Source organism: Tachypleus tridentatus, chromosome 2 (assembly GCF_004210375.1).
Source record: "Tachypleus tridentatus isolate NWPU-2018 chromosome 2, ASM421037v1, whole genome shotgun sequence".
Taxonomy (NCBI): Eukaryota; Metazoa; Arthropoda; class Merostomata; order Xiphosura; family Limulidae; genus Tachypleus; species Tachypleus tridentatus.
In genome coordinates, this window is record NC_134826.1 from 35,136,507 (window position 1) to 35,159,787 (window position 23,281).

Below are 23,281 nucleotides of genomic sequence, written 5' to 3' on the forward strand. Positions count from 1 at the left end.
TGTCAGAGTTATCAATTATTCATTTTTCTCTACACAGCTGACATTTTGACAGTTCATTCATGGTAGTGGAGAGCAAATACCAAATACAAAGAACACTGAAAAAAAACAACTTGTAAATACACATTCCAGAAGCTCTAGAGATTCAAAGAATGTTCAAACTGTATGATGAACAAGAGTATTTTGATTCTTCGCATGAAAGTCTTCTCAGACTTAACTGACTCAGACTAGTGACATTTGTTTACAGATGTATTATGAATATCATTGTGACTTGATTTTTTGTGTACAAGAGACTTGTACATTTTACTAAAAGATTATCACATTTGAGTATATATAATTAGCAAATTTGGAATTATAATCAACTCATTTTTGTTGATTCAGAGGCCCTCTGATGGTAATTTGGTAGATTGCATGTACTGCTCAAATTAGTCACTTGGTTGTTTGAATTGTTATTAATATTATGTGGGATTTATTAATGAATATTATTAAAGAATTGCTTAAGTATTTTTTTAATTTTGGAAATACAGTTGTGCACTCTAAAATTAGTTTTTAACATAATAAAATTGATTTAATAATGTTTTCAATAATAGATTAATTTTTCCTTTTTAACTCTCAGACAGTTTAATCAACTGCAAGGGAATTATTGAAAGGTTAAGTGTTTAGTTTAGCTAGCATAAAAATGAAAAACTCTCTGTGCTAATAAAACAGTTAATTTTTGTGTGTATACGTTATTTTGTTTTATTAATCATTCACTTGTGTTTGTTATTTTCTTCTACCTAGGAAGCCCATGTCAATACCTGTTATAAACATTTCTATTATTTTGTTACTGAGTTTGACATTGTAAGTCAGAAGGAGTTCGAGCCTTTGGTAAGAGAAAGGGGGTGCATTTGTTAATTTTAAACCACTATACTTTTTTGTGAGTTGTATATATATTTATGTGTGTTAGTGCTAATGGACAGTGCTAACTGTATTTATAATACAGCTAATTATTTTATTGTACAAGATTAAATAATACACTATGTTTTGAAACTATCAATACTAAATTTATTGACATTCAGAAAACAATTTGGACTTCAGTGATTTGTCTACTGTGATTTCAAAATTAGTGAAAGCTAGTGCAGTTATTTTTTGAGTAGCTTTGTACGAAACTAAACAAACAGTAAAATAAAGCAATTTAAATTTAATATACAACTATTTAAAAAATATTTCCACTAGTTCTGTAAAGTTTTGATACAGGAATAAAGATTCCAAATTAAATAAAAACAGTTTCCATAAAAGATAGGCACCAAAATGTGCTCTGCTTGTTCACCGTTAATTCGTTTTTTAAAGTTTGTAAATTATGTGCATTGTGAGAGGATGTTTGTGTTAGTGTATTGTTTGCAGCATTTATGAAATAGTTAATACTTTAATTCTTTCTTCTTTATATAGGCTGAAATGACAAGAAAAATCTGTAAGGAAAACCCTCCACAGCCCAGCTAAAACTAACTATTTAGATACAATCTTTTCTCATTGTCGGTTCATAGCTCTCATATGATAATGTATTTTGAAGCACTCAGTAGCTTAGGTTGTCCAGCTTTGAACAATAAGGTTTTTTGTTAACCTGAAGATGACTTAGGACGGTTTAAAACGTTGTTCTCTTCTTTGTTAGTAAAAGTATTAATACCCATATCAGCCATTCTGATATACAATAACAGCTTCAGCAATGATTGCTTGAGAAAAAAATCCCATGGAAAATTTAGCATCAATGTGACAAGACATTGTTGTTTTAAGTATTAATAACTATTATACTAGCAAAACCTAACAGAATATTGAACATTTATTGAATTTCATGTCTACTTTCTAAATCTTCCAATGTTTTACAGTACATGTATTCGCTAAACAATTGAAATGTAGTGAAATGGAAATGTGTGATTACAGTTGAAGTACATTGTTTGGACAGAAACAAATTTTTACAGTTCTGTCATTTGTTTTGTTTACATAGTCAAGATTTGTTTTTTCTGAAGCACATGCAATGATTGATGATTCTAGTCTTTTGTATATTTTAATGCATAACTTTGTAGACAGTAGTATTATGTTTAGTTTTTAACTTATTTTTGTAAAGTTTAATGTTACTGTGTCAGTTGAGAAATTGCATCTCCAGTCATTTAATAATGTTTTTCTTATATATTAACATGTGCTGTATGCATTATTCATATACCAAAAAAAACAACAGGTAACCATGATTTCTGTTAAATTACTATAATTTGTACAAATTCCAAGGTGTCGTTTTGGCATAGAATATTCTTATTAATTAAATCATACTATTTGATATGAGAAATTTTATTATATTAAACTGCTACAAATTTAAATGAGTGAAAATGTTTAAAGTATCAGAAATAGAATGTGAAAGTTGGAAAGCAACACTTTTCTTTTATTGCAGTTAACAACAGCCAAAATAACATTGAGACTCAAATGCACATGCAAAGGATGTATAGATAAGTAACATTAAATAATGCCATGGTATTTTTGTAGTTTATTACTCATAAAACAAAGTCATGAATTTCCAGTGAAACCTTATAGGTTTTAATGGGAATTTGTTCAAGCCTTTTCAGAAAGTCAAGGGATTTACATGATGTTAGTAGACACATTGATTGAATATAAAATCTATTAAGGCTCATTGTTATGGATTGTGGGGGAAAGAACTTTAAACTTATGAATTTAATGAGGAAGTATTTTTCTCTAGTCTTCCAAAGTCTCTATCCTTGCAGTTATTTAAACTTATCTTAATTTAGTGATTAAAGCTTTGTATCATTCTTTTATAAATGATGATTTACAGTTGTGTTTCAGTATCATTGAATTAAGTGCCAAATAAAGTCAAATGGTTCTGAAAGAAGAATGTAAATATTTATGTTTGAAAAACCTTAATCATCTTTTGTGGCATTAAGTTTCAACTGTTTATTTTATAAATGATGTGACCTTTGGAACTGAACATGCTTCTATGACAATTTTTAATTAAATACATTTCCTTAAGAAGCAAATTCAACTACACTGGACTACAATAGCTAGATATTTATATATTTCTGTTATAATTACATGTTGTATCATGTATATGATTATTTATTTCTTATATTTGACCCTGTATTCTTAAATACTTCAAGCTTAAGTTGACATTTATGATTATTTTAAAAGGCATTTTATCATGAGTACTACTGAGTGCAAAATTATTTATTAAGAAACTATAGAACTTATTAGTCAGTCCTCCAATAAATAACTGCTACTGAGTGAGTGTTATGTGTAGCAAATATGTATTAATGAGATCCAAATATCTCAACTTTTATTTTTATAATGAAAATTTGTGAGTATAATACAGGTGTTAGTATATATTACAACAGTATCACTTTAGTTAATTTTGCAAGGTATAAAAAGGTTAATTTTAGACTAGAAGTGTATTGCAAAAGCATTGCAAGATTAATTAGATACTTTAGACATTATCTCGATAGACACCTGGAGAATAGTAATTGTATTAGTAAACTTGTGTTAAAATTCAGAGAGGCATTTTTGAAAGTTGTCTTTTTAAGTCTGTTATTCAGCCATGAGAGATATTGTTCTACCATTTTAAAAGCTTAAAATAAGATTTTTAGAGCTTATTATTAGTGAAGATATTACAGTACATTTGCATTGTAATTTTCAGTGTTTATGTTTTGTACATTTTAAATTCCTTCCTAGTGCTTTTAAAGCTGCTTATTCATATGTTTCATCTTATTTATACATCTAATGCTTCAACTGAATATAACAATTTTCATTTGTTGTATTATTTCCTGACTTTGTAACCATATATTTCAATATTTTTTAAGTTTATCTTCAATTTGCCTTTACAGTGTTATTTTTTAAATACAATTAAATACATCAGGAAGGATGCCTTAGTTAAAAATCTATCTCCTAGGTATTATGGAACCTGGAAAATATACTATACTAGTCCACTTTTTTGGTTTCCGAACTGAAAAAGAAAGAAAACCAATATTTCATAGTTAAATGTCTTTTTTTTTCATTGATTTTTTTTATTTTATTATTGTTTTCTTTTACTGGCAGAATGTTAAATTAGGTGTTACTGCTGTTACTGACCAACATAAACATCATTTATTATTTTTCTTTATTTTCACTACATTTGTTAAACCTAGGAAAGCATTTATGTTAATTTGATATTTTTATGTAAAGTAAGTTCAGTGGTTAGCATGTGGACTTATATACCTGTGGTTCCACTTTTGGCATTCGTTTAGCACCAAAATAAGTTTGTACTCCATACTAAGGAGTTAATATAAGGATGATTTTGAAGTTTCACAATTCAGTCAAACAATGTGATGTGTGCTATTGACTAAGTACCTTTCTTCTAGTCTGAATTAAGGATGGGTAAAGCAGACAGTCATTGAAAAGCTTTGCATTATTACTGAAAAATAAATATACTATATCTAAATATCTAGGTGTTCCATGTCTAATAATATTTAAATCGACAATTTTTAAGTATTCATTTTTTGTAATGGCCTTACAATCAAGATATTTTTGTTTTAATTAACTACTGTTCTACTTTGCTCTAAGAGTGGGACTTTTTAAAGCTGTTTTAGATTCAGTAACATATTTATCTAATCTGAATTAATACACACCACAAAGATCCAACTTATTTAAGCATTTGGCAAAACTTGATTTTCTGAATTAAAATAAAAAACGTGTTTGAATAGTTTTCATTTGTTTCTTGTGTATGGGAATTTTGTAAAATTAAAAATAGATCAAAGCATGGCTGTTACTTTTTAGCATGCTTCCACTACTGAGTTTTTCATTTATTGTGGGAGGTAACATGTACTAATTTATTTTCAGTATTATTTTTTATAAGACAGATTTCTGTGCACTTACGAATTTGATTTAAAAAGAATGTTTTACAAAACACAATATTTGGTCTTGGTATATTTTTGAGTTTAGATTCATTCTTGTATTCAAGCATGAGCAAGTAACAAAAGATGACAATAGCAAATGTAAATTATCTTATGTACTATTCATTTCTGTTTCATTATTTTTAAAAATTTTTGAAACACAGTTTTGTAAAAATAAAGATTTAGAATGAAGTGAATTTTTTATTTTTTAATTGTACTTATCTTCAGGTGAAGAGTTACAAAATATTATGTTTGCTTAACTGTCAAAATAAGAAACCCATTTAAAGATCCAAGGATGCATAAACAATTGGCAGTAAATAAAACTGATTTTTTAAAATATATATATATAACTGAAATTATTAAGGACTGATTAGAAATTACCTCTGTGTAACCAGTTGGAAAACACTGTTTTTTTTTTTTTCTGTTACATTTCTTTTCATTTTTGTGTACTAATTGTTTATTAACTGTCCATTGCTTTAGAAATTGTGAAAATCATGTAATAAAATAAATTTAATACCTATTTCAAATCTTTTACATGAATTTCAGAAATCCTTTGGATATACTTAGAGAAAAAAAATGTGTCTGTGTGTTTTAAATGAAAGTTAACTACTGAGAATAAGCAACAAACAAACAATGAATATATACATATATGAAATGCATACATTTAATATGGAATAAAGAAATGTTTAAAAAATTTACTGTACTGAAAACATTCCATGAACAAGTAAAGTAATGCAGAAATTTAAGTTTTTATAAGCTGCAGATATGAGATTAAAGAAAAACAATGTAATTGCTCTCAGCCATCAAAAACCTATGTATATAGGCATCTCTATTGACCACAGCAAAATAGTTTTAGATATAATAACTTGAACAAGAAAAGCAATAGACATGCCTACTTTCATGAAAAGAAACTGATAGTCTTGCTATGAAGGATTGTACTTGTGTGACAAGTTTTCAATTTTTAATAACATTGCATTACTGAAAGTGAACAACTCTTGGTACACACACTATTACACATGTCAGAAGAATGCAGACATTGGAAAACATAACAATAATACAGATAGATATCACTTGCAAGTGAAAAGAGAAAATGTAACTTTTCTTATTCATGGACATCTCAGAATCAAGTGATAAATTGTTACATGAAAACGTATACATATTCTATGAGTTATCCAAATTATGCATTTTTGATGTATTACTTCACTATTGTTTTGCAGAAGTAAAAAATGATAAACTGTGAATGTTTAATATAAATGAAATGTTAGAAAAGCCTAAATTTTGTTTATAAAATCAAATTTTAAAGGCACAATGATCCAACCAAAATTCTATTATTATAATTACCTATTGTAAGTGCAGTGTGTAAATGCCACATTGTCTGACTAGGGAAATTCTACTTTCTGAAAGTGCTCCAGAACAGTAAGATACATGATAGCATGTATAAGCATACAACCCAATCAAAAGACTGAAGGTGAGATTTTACTTTAAATAATAGTGATACAACTGATATGTAACAAATATTTGAGTTAATTTTTAAAATTTTTCAAAATCTGCTTGTAGTGAATACTTTGAACTAGATGTAATATGGAAATATGCTTTAAATGACCAGATAAGACTAAAAAAACTTTGGTCTTAACAGTAACAAGTGTTTAATTAAAGCAAAATTTCAAGATTTTCCCATTACAAAATGGGGGCTAATAGATAAAGTCTACAAGATGCCAGTTATGTTTTATAAGCTGTCTGGAATTTAATGAGATGATATATAACATGTCCTGAAAAGAGTTCAAAGGTAAAGAAAACTATTAAATTCAAACGTAAAAAAAAAAAAAAACGAAGTGTTTATGCTACAATAACATGTACAGATTGAGTGATGTGGAATGTAGGCACATCTGGGAAATAAATTGCATCAATAAAAGGATGTGCTGAATTAAAAAAAATCAACAATACAATGCAAAATAATTAAGCAAAAGCTAGAATCATGGTTTGTGTTCTTTATGAAACAATGCCAATATCCTGCTTGTAGACTATACAGTACAGGTCTACAGGCATCATTTTACAAGCAAAGAGGCTGTCTAATAAATCTGAGTTTGAAATAGAAACATGTTGCATGATCTGCTAAACTGAGAAAATCTGAAATCCAACCTATGAATGTCTGTGTTATCTGTTGAAGAGAACATTTGATATCAAAGCTTTTCAAAGTTGTAATATTATCACTCAATTTAGAAGCACAAAAATTTTAATATATTCTTATATGTTATTGTAAATAAAGAAATTTTTGTTATTTTAGAATGTGCTTGAATTATTTATTTTTTATGCAAACTTCCTTGAGCCTGTGGGTTCACAACTGCTAATCCTGGTAGTCAAATAACTATCATTGTAGAGGATTTGTCACACTATTGGCATCAGTTATGTTAGTACTACTGAAGGAAGGTGCTCTTTACAGATAATTACTAATTGTGGGAAAAGAATCAACAGTAGTTTATCCAATAGCAAAAAAGTGAATGATATCACAGTCAACAGAAATCTACAATGAAGCACACTGGAGGATAAATACAAGTGTGGTTTGGATTTCAGCCAGTTGTATTGAAATTTGATATATATAAAATTGATGGTGTCACTCAAAAATCAATTTTAGTAATGATATTTCTTATAAATATACAAAAATAAAAATCAAAAATCCAATTCTGTGCCACTGTCTAATAACAAGAGTATACCTTTGGAGTATTCTCTTCAATAAGTAGCCAAAGTTTCCAGCTGTTCTTCAGAATAGTTCCAGGTTAACATTGTAATTTTAATACTGTATCTTAAAGAGTGGTTGGTATTCTATCTCACTGTAACAGACTATGATTTCCAATACAGTGTGTTAAACCATCAAATTAGCTAAGGAAAGAGTCTAACCAAAATATTAATGAATATCTGGTACCAAATGTGGTTTCATTAATGTCAAGCAAAGAATCTGAACAACCAATAAGCAAAATGTTCAAATTGATTCATGCAAGAACTAAGAATTGTAATTTTATAACAAAAAATGCATTAAAACAAATCTAAACAACAATGGATGCAACAGTTGATAATGTGCGTATTTGAATTGGTAGGATATTATTATTCTCAGAAAATCAAAGTCAACAGATATGATAAAAACATTATCAGTCTTATTTTGATATATCTCGCAAACTATCAATTCTTGAAGTTTAAGAGAATTATTCAATAAATGAATACAAAGTTGCATCATTAATATAGTACACTTTTCTACTGTATGTCCATGTGACTTTCATTACTGTTGTTTCAATGGGTTAGTGCACACTGATGTAAAAGAATAAAGTGTTAATAATGCAATATAAACAAACAATCATTACATTATCATTAATCTGCTTGGATCTTCACAAACATACCTGCCATTTTTGGCTTCCATTTTAAATAGGACTAAAATAGTTTACTAAAGATATACATTCACAAGGACACACTTTGGTTCTATATCTAAAAATGCCACTTGTGCATTCAGAATGCCTCATATAATTCTTAATTTACAATAATTGATGGAGAAACTGTAAAGCCAACTAAACTGGCCTTTATAAGTTCCATATAGTAGCAAGCTTTGCTCCTTATAATCAAGTCTACTTTTTGTTTTGTCAAAAAATTAGCAATAACTCCTTAGTATAAACTCTACAACACAAGTGTGTTTAAAATGTGAAGCGTTCCAAGTTTGCCCTTGAAAAATAAAGGTGCACCTTTTGAAAGTGCTCTGATTACAGGGTTTTTATTACTTGGTATCACGATTTCTTGAACCTACAAGTTTTTCTGGCAGATACTAGTTCAATGAGGTTAGTGCACTTTTGTTTTAAACTGACATTCCACACAGAACATTTTTTGAACATGTTTTTCTTGTTTCTTTATTTGAAGTTAAGCACAAAGCTACTTAATGGATATCTGCTTTGTCTACCGTGTCTATTGAAACCCATTTTCTGGTGTTCTCAAGTCCACAGACATAACATTATGCCATTGGAGGGCACATGCTTTACATTACTTCCTACAAGATTTTATTGAGATGAGATGTGAAATAAATACCAATTCCATTCATGTGTTTTGGTATCTCGGAAACATTGTTTGCAGTTTGATTCCCAGATGTATATTTGTGTAATTTTTAATTATATGTACACAACAAAATATACTTACAACTATAACAAGTATGCTTTCTTTTATATAAAATAATGTTTAAAACATACAGTTTCATTAAAAGACATTTATAATAGACATTATAAATACATGTTAAATGTACCTCATAACCTGTAATCACTTAACTTGAAGATGACCTAGGAAGTTCCAAACGTTGTTCTCTGTTTTGTCAATACCCATACCAGCCATTCTGAGATACATTTTTATTCCAAGTGGGTTTCTTGTCATCAAGGACATATGAAATGTATTCTGATTCTTATATTTCATACTAAAATTTAATGTTTTTTACACATCTTCACAACATGTGTGTGTGTATATATATATATTGCATATCTGTGTGTTTGTATGTTGATTATGTAACTCCTAAGTTGCTGGGCTAATCTCAACCATGTTAATGGTGGTTCAATAAATATTACTGCTATTATTGGGCATTTATTTTCTTTGAGATAAGTTTATGGTAATTACATTTATAAATGCACCACATCCTTACACAAAACAATATTACTAAATTTTCTATAATGCATATACAGTTCAGGGGAAAGGAACATAAATATACCTCTGAGAGTGTAACAGCACATTTTATGAAGAAATGTAATAAAAATGGCCACCGTTATTGTAATAATATACAAACTCAGCTGAAGTTTCTACTCCAACAATTAGTGTAAAGCTGAAATAAAGAGCCGTTTCTTGAGTTATACCTTCTTCCTACTCTGACTGGTGGGTTTTACAACTTTGAGTGTTGAAAGCAGGTAAGAGAAAACAGACATACTAACAGTACTTTATCTGCTACCCCTTCCTACAAAGTCACCCTGACAATTGCATAATGTATACCATGTGTTAAGTATGAACATAGTATGTTTTTAAAAGCCTCTAAACATCTTTGGGTGAGGTAATAATTAATACTGTGATAACGTTGTGTGAAAGGAAAGATTTCTGTTATTTTATTGCATTAACACCCCACATTTTCTTGAGTTCATAACCAAGACAAAGGGCAGGTATTTCAGATTGCTAGTATAACTTTAAGAGATCAACTTAAGGTCATTCTGATACTGTTTTTTCTCAGTAGCTGTAGCAAAATGATCTTTCCTTTGTTCCCAATTAGTTAAAAAGTCTGATTGTTCATCTTGAAGCCTTTGAACAGTAAAATCTGTTTTAAAGAGTCTTCTCTCTTGTTCTATAAAAATTGTTTACCATCCTTAAAATACTGAAGTATATAATTTTATAAAGTAATGGCTTATTGATTAACTAGTATCAATCTGTGTTTGTTTATACATTTCAAATATGTAGAAATTACATGTGATTAAAAATGTAAAATGGAAGAGAAATAAACTTATTCTTCAATATCTTTCTCCTCTTTACATGTAAAACTCAAATCAGTTCTTAAATTATCTAAAAATAAATTTTAACTATAAGTAATTTGTTTATTTATAATTTTTAATAAACTCCAATTAGGCAAGTAAGAACTACACTGAACAGGCCAAGGTATTTGTTAAACAGTGTACTTCTATAAAACATATTTATACATTTTTACCTACCACCAATATCAACAAACCAAACAAATATGATCTCATTGCTGTGAACACAACATACTGAAACAGAAAGAATTTAAGGAGTGTACCTGATGAATATTTATCTTCAATTTTCTGGTTTAATTCAGACTATTTGTTATTAATGAAAATGACCTAGGAATGTCGAAACATTGTTCTCTGCTTATCAATAAAAGTGTTAATACTCACAGCAGCTGTTCTGAGATACACTTATAATGATTCTACTGAAAACAAAAGTTTGAGAACCTTAAGTTCTATTTATAACTGCAAAAAATATGAATGTATTACAAACAAAAATTGACACAATACCATGAATATTTGTAACTATGTTTATTTTGTTACTGAACACAGTTTCTGAACATATTGCAAAAACAGATGAAATTCAAATACACTTTAGTTTATTTTAAGCTTAATTTTCTGTAGACGATTAGCAGACAAACAAAATAAAGCACAATCAAACATTCCAAATATTATAGTACATTCTTAGAAATTTTGAAAATTTGCTTTCTAACTAGGAAGAGACCTTGATTTAAAAGCTGATCAGGAAAAACTAAGCAAATGCATAGATCCTTTGGAATTCTATCAACAATTGACATTAGTAAAACAAATAGTGATAGTACTGATACTTTATATTATACTTTTGTCTCTAATTTGTATGATGTAACTGCTAATGTTCTAAATGATTAAAGAAAATTTCTATATCCCTCCCAATTACATTAATAGCACTTTTAAATTAAAAACAGTATATATCTTTGTTTTATGTCTATTTTCATTTGGAGATACAATTCAACAGTGTACAACTTTAGAAGAATAACTTCAAAAGGGTACAACAAAACAGACCAGTTTTTCTATTGCCCACTAGAGCAGTATTTTTTTTTTCCTTGAGTTAAAGTGAATGATATCATGAGGTTGCAAGCCTGCCTGTTAGGTTTTTGCCAGTTTTTTCCTAAGGTTGTCTTAGTGATGTTGCAAACTCCATAAAGTTTTCTAAAACAGGTGAAATCCAATGACACATTTGCTGTCAATCGTCAAAATTCTGAGATAAAAGGAAATTTGCTGCTAGGTTTTCATTCTTGTCACAAGCAAAATAAGCTTGAATGACCAGATACTCTGGAAATCCTAGAGCTTTGAGCTGTGAATAAATAAAAGAAAAATAAATCAAATTGCAAAATAAAACTTTTACTATAAAAGTTGGATGTGAACAAATCTTAGCAACAAGTATTTGTTTCTCAAGTAATTAAAGGTTTTACAAAAAATAGTCTTAAATTGAATTTTTCTGTCCTATAACATCAGTATATTTTAATGTGACTTCAAAGAATCTAAAAATATTTTGTATACCAAAAAATATAAAAATGTTTTCCTTTGAATGTAATTAACTTGCTATAACTTAAAAATCAAACCTATAAAAGCTACAAGTACTTTGTGTGGAAGTTAAACTAAATTTAATATATTTCATAACAAAAGAAATTATGTATATCATATTACAAAAATGATTACTTTTTCAGTGACTGCTACCTGGTTCTAACCATGTGCTAGAAAGAATTAATGACAGGTATAATCAGAGAATAAGAAAGATATTCCAATTTATTTGTGAAGCTGATTGTAATTAATTATTCTCCAAAACTATATATACTATGTTAGAATCAGTTTTTGTTAATTTATTATAAATCCACTTCTCAACACACACACACACGCGTATATATATATATTAGTTCTGCTGCTCCAATTTTAAATATAAACCAAATAAATGCACTGCTCAAACAATTAATAAAAATCACTACAATGTCTTTTTGATATATCCCAGAGGAATTTCAGTTCAGTTATTAACTATAACTTTACTACTCTGTATTCACTTACTCGTTCAATTGCTTCTTTATCTTGAGGAGTAACCTGGGCAGTGACCCCACCTTCAAAGGCAGCAGGAATCCCACTACTGCCAGTGCCCTGGCCTGAAGCCTGACTACCAGTGTTCCCACTTCCACTCGAACCTGTTGTAGGTTCATTCAGCATTCTAACAAAGGCTTCCTGATTTTGTGATATCACCTGTAGAAGCTGGGGATTACTCTGTCCAATCTGTTGAAGGACTGCATTCAACAGCTGGGGATTCTGCTGAATGACCTGCCGCATCTGTTGGAATTGGGGCTGAGTTCTCAGAAAAGCCAAAGGATCTTCTAATGTAATAAACAAAACAAAATGAGAAATAAAACAGATGATGTACAGGACAATTTATTTAATTAGAACATCAGACTGCATTAAGCAATGATAGAAAAATAAATTTAACAAAAACATTACTAATGATACTTTCTAAAAAAGCACTAAGTTAAAATACTGAAAATATAATCTCTACATTATTAAGACATCATTTAACAAACTGTAAAGTGCAGTGTTCAAAATAATCTTTAAAAAATTTTAATTTATCATAAGTATATCTTTTAAGCTTGAATTATTTGTACATTCAAATTTTCACACATTCAGTTAAATATTTTTAGTTCTATTCACTTCACTATATTTTTTGTGTTTGTTTGTTTTTTTTTAATTTTGCACAAAGCTACTCGGGGCTGTCTGTGCTAGCTGTCCCTAATTTAGCAGTGTAAGACTAGAGCGAAGGCAGCTAGTCATCAACACCCACCAACCAACTGTTGGGCTACTCTTTTACTAACGAATAGTGGGATTGACCATCACATTATAACGCCCTCATGGCTGGGAGGGTTTGGCGCGACACAGATGCAAACCTGCGACCCTCAGATTATGAGTCGCACGACTTAACACGCTTGGCCATGCCGGGCCGTGTTTTTTTTTTGTGTGTTTTAGAATAAATTTCTAGTTTTATGCAACCAAAGTGAAGACTACAATACTCTGCTAGCTATACATTATTTTTAGTAAATAGTGTTTTACTAATAACTTTATCAATATATGCAACTTACGACAAAACATTTGGTTCACAAATCTCAAAAATAAAACCACATCAAAACATTGATTATTTTTAAAAAGTTACCAAAAATCATATAACTATTATGTATTAACAATATATCAAAATGATAATTTGTTTAACTGACTATTTGTTTCAGAGTTTTCATTCAATATTACACAAGTGTTATCTGAACCAACAAAATAGAGGAAAGACAGCTAGTCAACAGCAACCACCAAATGTTGAATTAGTTTTGTCTAACTGAATAGTGGAACATGACCAACACATTCATGGTCCCAAAGTGCAGAACATTTTTGGAACATCAGAGTGAAAAATCACAAGATTTTCTAATCAGTTAACAGTCATGCCTAGCCTACTACATTAATATATGTAAAATCTGGAGAGAAAAAAAAGTTGTTTCTACATCACAAACATATGTTTATCAGTTTAAATTAACATATAAGTGGCTCCAACAAACATGTGAATTATTGGTCAATAAATTATATTAATATGTGCACAATTACATTCTAATGACATTCTTTACACTTACTTATCACTATTTCCCCCGAAAAGAGGAAGATATTGGTACTGTTATTAACACTCACCAGAAACAAATTTTGTTCCTGGAAATAACCAAATAAGTATAAAGTTGCCAATAAATCTCCTTAAACCTTTATGTAATTAAGCTGTAAGTTTCACTGAAGAATACAATGTAAACAATACTGTTTCAAATCATAAGGATAACATCACACGTGCCCTTGAATACATATAACTTGTATATCAAATTATAAATCACTGAAAGAGTAAACACATGGTCAGCATCAAATAAGTCTGTGATCAACTAGAAAATAGGAAAATGTCAAATATTCTTTCTGTTATACAATGTTTCTTTCATGAAATAACTATACAACTGAAATGCTAACCTTCACTTTCTGTTGCTGAAACATTAGTACTAGTGTTGGAAGATGGGTTATGTGCTGGAGAAGTTACTTCTCTTTCTTCATTTGAAGGCTGTGAAGATTCCTGGGGAGAAGGGATACCCTGATAGAAGAGTAATTAAATAAAAAATGCTCAAAACAAAGACTTTTTATTTTTCAGAATTATACAGTGTTATAATCAACTTAGTGCACAAAACTGAATAACAAATATTACTATTCCAAATTGTGAATATAGAAATTAGTGTTTTAACTACAGCTGTATAAAAAAATCCTATATATCAGTCAGGAACTTCAGAAGATAAGGCACTTCTTGAGACTAAATGTTGTATGACTGCCTTTCCTTGTTGAATTTTAAATCGTGCTGTCAACAACCACATAGATCAAGATTTCCAAATATCCTTTATATATTCTGTACATCACTTACCCACAATATTCCACTCTCCCACACATCATGTGATTTATTACACACGTCAGTGTCCCTCAGTGGATTTTACCTAAGCTCCCCTTTTACTGCCAAAATGTAGATTTATTTCAAACCTTAATGTAAATTCCACTGTGAGAAGATAGACAAAAGGTATTTAAAAGGTAAGAACTTGTTTGAAATTTATTATAATTCTAAAAATTTAAAATTCACTGTCAGGGAGATAAAAAACAATGAGCCACAACTACAGGGCAGGAAAATAAGGTATGTAGACTACAAAAAAAGTAGCCATGTAGAGTCAGAGTAGAATTCCAAATACAAAGTAAACACTTAGGACTGGAATCAAGGAAAAGTGAGTGGAGAACACTAGGCCTTACAGAAAAAGCATACCCTACACCAGAGTCGGAAAGAAAGCATTCTTCTCTCATCAGAATAATTCTTCACCCAAGATGACCTTGTTGACAGCAGTATAAGGGTATGCTTTGTAAGTGGCAATAGTTTATAGCACTGGTAGAGCCAAAAATGGGAAGCAGACAATGGCCTTAACAAGTAGGAGGATTATATGTTTTGCTCCTTTAATAAAAGGTTTATGGGGGATGAGTTCAGATATATATTATGAAAAGACACAATCAACAGACCAAGGAGTTACAAACCAGCCAAATTACTGTGCACCAGGGTGAACTGAAAAAGACCCATGAAGGCCCACAAAATGGGTGCAGCACTGAAAAAACATCATAATGGGAATATCAAGACAGAAAATAGAATCTAGAATGATCCCCATCCAACAATATGCATGTAGAGGTGCTAAGGCATCATTAGCCACCAAATGGCACCCTTAGTTCATTTCCAAAGAGCAACATCTGCTCACTTTTATGTGGCAATAAAGAATGTAGAAAAGTGTTTCTAATCTAAATGCCAGATGAAAAGGGAAGAAATAAGAATTCCAAACTGTATCTTATAGCAGGACATCATATCGCTCAGGTGTAATCAAAATGGACTCAAGGAAACAGGAAAATAGTTCAGAAAAAGCTTAATCATGGTTAGGGTTTACTGGGAAATATGAGAATGAGGTGGAATATAAGAAGAAAGAGTATTGTGGTACAACCTACTGTCACCTTAAAATCCCAATAGTTATCAGAAATACCCCAAAAAGACTCAGCATTATTTATCTATAAACTCAACCAATGTAGTGAAGCCTACTAGCCTAAGTAAAACTGTTGGAATAAAATTTTACTGGACTGATGCTGTTTTGGGGATTTAATGTTTGATATAATTTTCAACTTAAAACATACATTTTCATGAAATTAGGAAGTTTTTAGGAAATGTAAAAAAAGTACTGAACACAGGAAGCCTGAATCTTTAATAAGGTATTTCTACTGCATCTCAGAACTTAAGAAATACCTTTATGAGAGAAAAGCAGGTTTATGTAACACCTATGTTAAATAAGTCAGTTGGTAGGTGGGAAAGTAGAGTATTATGAATAAGTGGATTATTCAAATACATAAAGGACTTTGGGAAGTTTTGCATGAGGAAAAATTCAAACAAACAAGAAAAGGCATTCAATGTTTTAGTTGGAAGTGTCCCAGATTTGTCCAGACTTTCTTAGTTTACATGAAAGAACTAATAGTTAATATACAGTATGCAGCAAAACCAAAAAGTGATATAAAAGTACATAATGGAATAAATATTAAACATTTACAACAGTCCAGTCCTTTTCCAATCACAAGCTTAAATTCAAGGTATCATAGTTATTTTATTGCTTATATCAATTTAATTTGAGCTTTGTTCAAAGACAAATGCAGAAACAGTATAGAGTTACTACCCTTAACCCACAAAACATCTGAGGTAGTTTTCATAAACTTGCTTGAATTTTCCTTATTCCCCTAGTTTCATGCACAGAATTTAAGTTGACAGGCATTATTTGTTAGACAAATAAACCCTGGTCTATTTGAACAAATTTTACACGGTCAGGCAAACAAACTTGTAGAGACATAATTATTTAGCTTTTAATTATGAGCATCTTTTTATGTGCATGTTACATGGTTTTAGTCAGTTACATTCAAATTTTAATTAAACTACTTGTTAATAAAGACACTTGCTACTTAAAAAAAAAACATTTAAAGTTTCAAATACAAGTTTGTTAAATAAATTCTTGAAAACTTACAGTAAGTAAATATTCTACAGCTCTATCTGGATTATTGTAGCTAGCTCGAAGTGCTCGCTCAACTTGTTCTCTTTCATAGCCCATTTCCATTATTTGTTGCACTATTTTTTGATAATCTTCTCCCATCACCAGGCTCGATTCTGCTGAACTAAGATTGAAACTTGCACCTGATGCTGATGTAATTGTGGCAGCAGATGTGTTAGTGGGACTAGAAACATTGAAAATAAACACATTCACAATGCAAAGTTTCTTATCAAAATAAAGAAATCATTTTTAATTAACCATAGGAATGTTTTAATAATTTCTGTGAAAATGAATAACTCCAAAATAAACAGTTTATTAACAAGCATTATATTGAAAGTTTTGAACTGATGTTAATATTTCCCTCATGTATCTCTCTATCAGATTTGCATACCACTCGCCTTAAGCTAAATTCTACCCAAATTCATATGTTTAATAGGTACTGTTGCTAGTGCATGATGTCATTATCACCTTAAAATAGCCCTTCACCAACAGTAAAGAGCAGTAACTACCCCTATGCACTGGCACTCATGATAAATTCATTCTTAGATATGGTAAGAAAAAAATGCACTGGAAATGGTAAGAACAGGTAGGAATATTTGAAGAGATGAGTAGCTATCAGAAATAGATTTTTACATTAGAAAATGTTAACTTCCAAAATAATAACTTACACCCGTACAGAGAAATTCCAGAATCCCATATTGAAGCAGTGGGGAGGAAAGTACAAGATTTTAAACAGACAAGCACCCTTCAGAAAGTACCTGAAAGTCCATAGAGTGTGATATTCAATGACAGGTACTCCACAGGGTCAGACCCTGGCAAGATTGCATCTTATCTCAACCAGTGTGTACTCTTTACCCAAGATGAAAGGGAAAAAAAGGAGAAAGGCCCTAAAAATGTTGCATGAAGGGGTGGAATGCACATAAGTGGTCAACACATCAATATGTGTAGTGTGGTTAGGAAGTAATCGGACCATGCAGTCTTGAGAAATAAATGGTATAGAAAGCAAGAAGCCAATGACTTGAACAGGGTGTACAAAACCATATTAAGCAGTCAGGATATAAGTTGGGTGACAAGTTAATCAAACAAATGAATGAATGGATTAGAGGGGAGAGAACAGTTGAAGAAAACACCTTGTTGTACTGCTTAATAACAAGCAACGGTTGAGACCCACAAATCACAGTTAAATAGTCAGGCAAAAAAGGCAAGTAGTTTACAGAAGGATGCCAGGAAAACAAGGAATGACAGATGAACTAAAAATGAGATACTTGCCACAATCATCAGTAAGCGAAGTGAAAGGATGATAGAAATGTGACAGGAAATCTGAAATGACTGATAAGGATGAATCAAAGGGTAATAGATTGGAGAAATTTCACACATGAAAGTGAAGGGACAGTATACCTTGAGGTTAAAGCATTAAAGTGAACACTGTATGGATGAGAGGGGTGGGAGCACTGAGCAAAGAAGCAGAGGAAATTGAGAGTGAGCTAGCCATAAAACCACCACTAGAAGGACTCAGCAAGGAGTATTACACATTAGGGCAATGACACAATAAAGGAGTTGAAGTGGAGAACAAGCAAACAGAAAAACAGAAAACCAAGCCTGGCTGAGAGTATCAAGAGCCAGTTTTGAACCAAATGAAAGGAAGTTCAGAGTTGAGAGGGATGGCACAGGTGTTCAAGAATGTCACACCCAACTAAGAGCAAATCTAGTGAAAGACCTAGATGTAGAAAGCCCACTTTTAAGGTATAATGCAGCTCAGCAAAGAAAAGCAATCTGTAATAATGTCCATAGCTCCAAGCAAATGACAAGCAACAAGGCAGAATCAATGAAAATTAGTCTAGAAGAGAAGAATCAATATCTGAACACAAAAAATCCTGAAACAGATGCTCTTAGACAGCTGATATTAAAAACAACCATTAAATTGTTGGACTTGATTGTGACCAAGTGATAAACCAAAAGAGGTAGAAAATGGAAACATAACTGACGAACAGTGAGATGTATCAGCATGTTTAAGTTGAGTGAACTCTCATCCTGGATTCAAATACTAAAAGTCATGTCCACATTCAAAAATATTCCCCAACTCAAGAGGGAAGCATCAGTAAACAGATGGAGATCTAGTCTGGGTAGGGGTGATAAAGGAATGCCAGGTGTATAACTGGCATGGATTAGATACCAAGATAAGTTCTTGACTAAAGGAAAGTGAAGGTTCACAATTAAAGACAACCACTCTTGAGAGGAAATCTATTGGTCTTGCAAAGTGTAGATGCTCTAAAGGAATAAGGGGATACAAGTAAGTGAAAATCCTCAAAAGTAAAAGAATTTCTAGCACAGGATGAGAATGAGAAGCTCAAGCCTTGGTGACCAGACATTCAATGGCTCACTAGCAGAGAGGAGAAGGCTGAATAGAGTTAAGACAAAAGTTGAAGAAAATGCTCAGTTGTACCAAATATGATGTGGGCATGAGAAAGTACTTAGAAATAAGAATAAATAGAAAGCAGATGATATATTAAAGGGAAGAGCAAGGATTTGGAAGATAGTTCGAACAATAAAATCAAATATCTGGATGACAGTGCAATTAGAATGAGTTGGAGGGTATTTGACACACTGACCTTCAGCTACAAACCAGGTGAAAAGGGCAATGAGGGAAAAAAGAAATTCTTCAAACAGAATGAGAGAACAATAAAAAATGAGTTGTGAGATGATACATCATTTGACAGACACTAGTTCCCAGTTTTCTTAGGGACCACAAAAAGACAAAAGCAAAATCCCATAAAAGAGATGTATGTCCTTTAAAGGGTAGGTTCAGTAAAAAAATCCAATACTGTATCCTTAAGTTTCTGAATATTGATGGAATCAGAGAGAAAAGATAAAAAGTAGGAAGAGGAGAGACAAGTGAAAAGAAGTAGAAAGGTCATTGGAAAGATAAAGTTGTTCATTGACAGAAAAATTAAAATAATGACTGGTGAAGAGAGGTGAGTACCCATTGGACCCAGCAGAGCAAAATAATTACTAACATAAATAGCATTAAGCCAGCTGTTAAATAGTGAGAGGATGAGAAAAATAAGAAAGCCTGGAAGTTGTAATGTGAAAGGTGGCAGTAGACTGAACCATATGAGGTACATGGGTCAAAGGACAAGGTTTAGAAAGACAAAATCAGAGGAAGAAAACAAGAATTAATGTCATGGAACCTTAGTCTGAGTCTACAATAAAACATGTAAACCACTGAAGACTTCTGCATGATGAAAGAGAGACTGACAAAACCATGTACACAAGAAGAATGAAAGTATGCAATTATAAGAAGCTCACGTAGATCTAGCATGTCTCAAGATCAGAGTAATCAACTAAGAAGGGACAGAGCAGAAGAAGAGTAACTGATGAAGATGGCAAAGAAAAAGGAAATAAACCTTTTCAGAGAACTCTGGTGGAGCACTATGAAATGCACCTGACAAAACATGGAGAGAGGTTGTTATTACATTAGCTTGAGGTGAAAAAAAGATGAAAAGAATGGAAATGTGGAACTAGAGAGTGAAATAAAAGGCAAAGGGTCTCCTTCCCAACCAGACAAAAGAAATTCTACAGACAGTGAACTTAGAAGAGGAATAATCATTTTAAAGCAGAACAAAAGAAGAATTGTGAGGTGATTTGGTCATGAGTGTGGAGCTGTTTGAGAAAAGAAATAGTATAAATACTAATATCATACAAAGGAAGAAGCCAACCCAAAATTTGGGTTTATGGTGCAAAGGATGGAAAATATTAAAGTACACAAACAAAAGATAATGAAAATAACATATTGAAAAAAACACATCCAGAAGTAGGTTGAAAAGCTGAGGGCATTCCTAGATCAGTAAGGCATTATCCAAAGAAAAACATCAGTTGGAGAGATAGGAGGAGGGGACCTAGTAAGTATGATGCAATCTACAACATGCTTAACAAAGACTGTAATGTCTCTAGCAGTTAACAAGCCTCCAGCAGTTACAGTAAAAATTGGGCCTGTATGTTTAACTTCATGACAAATACAAGACAAAAAGTCATCATCACTTGAGAAGTTGTGAAAAGACATAAAGCTTTTGAAACAAAAGATAAAGAAAATGAAATCTAAAGTTCATTCACATATGCAAGTCTTATCAAACTGAACTCAAGATGAGAAATTTAAACTTGTCTGTTCAATGCAATGCCAAGGAAAGAATGAATTTATCATGAGTGTAAACACAAAGAGCAGTTACTGTGCATGAAAGCTGTTTCACCCTCTTATTGATGGAGGGCTTCTGTCACATGATATTATGCAGAATAATTCAGGAATTTAGATGGGAGTTAGTGGCATGTAAACTTCACTGTCAAATGTTTGAAGCAAACATCATTTCTCTGTGTAGAAGCAAGTTATCTTATTGTTACTATATAATTACATGAGAATGATACCTTGTTATTTCTGATGCTAAAGAATCCTTCTTCTCAGGTACTGTTTCTGAAACACTTGGTGGCTGCTTACTATCTGCTACAGAAGTATCAGATGTTTGTGATACACCTGAAGATGCTTCAGCACCTGATGATGGTGACGTGGAACTTTTTTGTGAAGACTGACTATCTGTTGTTCCAGGTTTGGGCTAGAAACCAGAATTTAAAATATAAATATTCAGCTATATGTGCACCAAGGTACATAATATTATCATATAACTAGCATACACATGCACACATTTATGAGATACATACAGAAAGTTATGCTTTAGGATAAATAGTAGAGCAAGTGACAACTAAATTTTAAACAATGAAGATTTCTACACAAATTTATATAGATTATTTGCCATTAAGTATAAATTTCAACAAGCACTATTAATTCATAAGAACCCTCCTTTATGTTCAGACTTTACAAAATGCCAGAAGGTGTCTTGCTTCATTGCTATCTATCAGTTGAGTAGCATGATCAGCAAATGGTTTGCAAATATTAAAAAAAGGAATGCTGTAGGAAATGCAACATTCAAGTAAATCCTAAATATATTCAAGTTAATGTTATATACAAACCAATTTTAAACACAGCAAGCTCAGTGTTTTGTTGCATTATCTTCTTGGAAGAGTCCTTGTCCATCACAATGTTAATATAGTATCAAAGGCACAGACAAGACTGACACCACCTTTAAATCAATCAAAGTACCTAAATCGTACCATAAGAATATTCTCATTATTATATTATCTGAAAAAGTTTTCATTTTCAGAACAAAACACGATCAAATGCTTCAGGTTATTACCTATTAATTTTCACTCTACCATCAATATACTCAAGGGCAAAATGTAATTAATAAAATTGCCACACTTGGTTCCACTCATTCACTGTTCATAGTTTTCATTCTAAATACCTCAGAAACCATAATTTCCTACATTAACTGGAGATTACTTTTTAACTGATTATCAGTTATAATAACATGGAAATTTCTGTAATACCATTTGCATTGTACAATTAAAGATAATCAAATTCTGCCCATTACTAAAAGAACTAATCAACAGGAATACAGTGAAATGTTTGGTGCACTTCACAAATTCATTGAACAATGTTCCTCTAATTTGAATAACTACATAGATTTTTATCCTCACACTATCAGAAGATGACCATAAATATACAAATTAAAACATTTTACAAATGCATAAAATGGGATCCTAATAGATAAATTGGCTAATCAGATACAAGTAATTAATAAAGTCTGTTCTAACTTTTGGTAAAAATGTTTATTGAATTAACTATAATTATATTTATTTGTTATGCATACAGTGTTTGTTCAGGGTGCTGAATTTAACCAATAAAGATTTAGTAAATCTTATTCTTTAAATTTTCAAATCTTATTGTCACAAATATAAACTCACTCAATGGTCAACTGTGATGTGTCCTTATAAAATATTATTGCCCCAAAAGGATTACTGAATAGTTTTCAGCATTTCATGTTTACTTTAAAGGCTTAGCAGTCCCTTAAATAACAAGATTAGACTTTGTGTTTTTACCAAGGTCACAAGCAATAAACCAAAATTGTATGTGATGTAACATCTTCATTAGCCATTGGTTTAAAAGCTTTATAATATAGATGTATTATATAATCCTACAAAAGTTAATTATACCACTGCTTACATTACAGCTATTACTTGACTGCTACAATTTTCATCCTTTGCATATCTAAGCATCAGTCTGAATTTTTTTTGCTTGGTCCAGTCTTTTATTCCACACTTAACT

The 23,281-nt window shown here is 31.0% G+C and overlaps 2 protein-coding genes across 5 annotated transcripts in view; one reads left to right on the forward strand and one right to left on the reverse strand.

The window, feature by feature from the left end:
* Positions 1–5,418, forward strand: part of LOC143240830 (MOB kinase activator-like 3) — a 34,481-nt gene extending 29,063 nt beyond the window's left edge. For 2 of the 4 annotated variants that reach the window (XM_076483986.1, XM_076483995.1), the window contains exons 6-7: positions 778–864; positions 1,426–5,418. In XM_076483986.1, coding sequence (XP_076340101.1) covers positions 778–864; positions 1,426–1,476 — 138 coding nt within the window. In that variant the 3' untranslated portion in view covers positions 1,477–5,418. Of the gene's footprint in view, positions 1–37; positions 161–777; positions 865–1,425 lie in introns of those variants that run through there. The other 2 variants (XR_013021991.1, XR_013021992.1) reach the window with 2 other exon arrangements.
* A 5,512-nt stretch (positions 5,419–10,930) lies between these two features.
* The window catches only part of Rad23 (UV excision repair protein Rad23), a 37,206-nt gene continuing 24,855 nt past the window's right edge, over positions 10,931–23,281 (reverse strand). The window contains exons 4-8 of the mRNA XM_076484070.1: positions 21,487–21,671; positions 17,047–17,254; positions 14,447–14,564; positions 12,473–12,786; positions 10,931–11,747 (exon numbers count right to left, since the gene is read on the reverse strand). Coding sequence (XP_076340185.1) covers positions 11,637–11,747; positions 12,473–12,786; positions 14,447–14,564; positions 17,047–17,254; positions 21,487–21,671 — 936 coding nt within the window. The 3' untranslated portion in view covers positions 10,931–11,636. The remainder of the gene's footprint in view (positions 11,748–12,472; positions 12,787–14,446; positions 14,565–17,046; positions 17,255–21,486; positions 21,672–23,281) is intronic.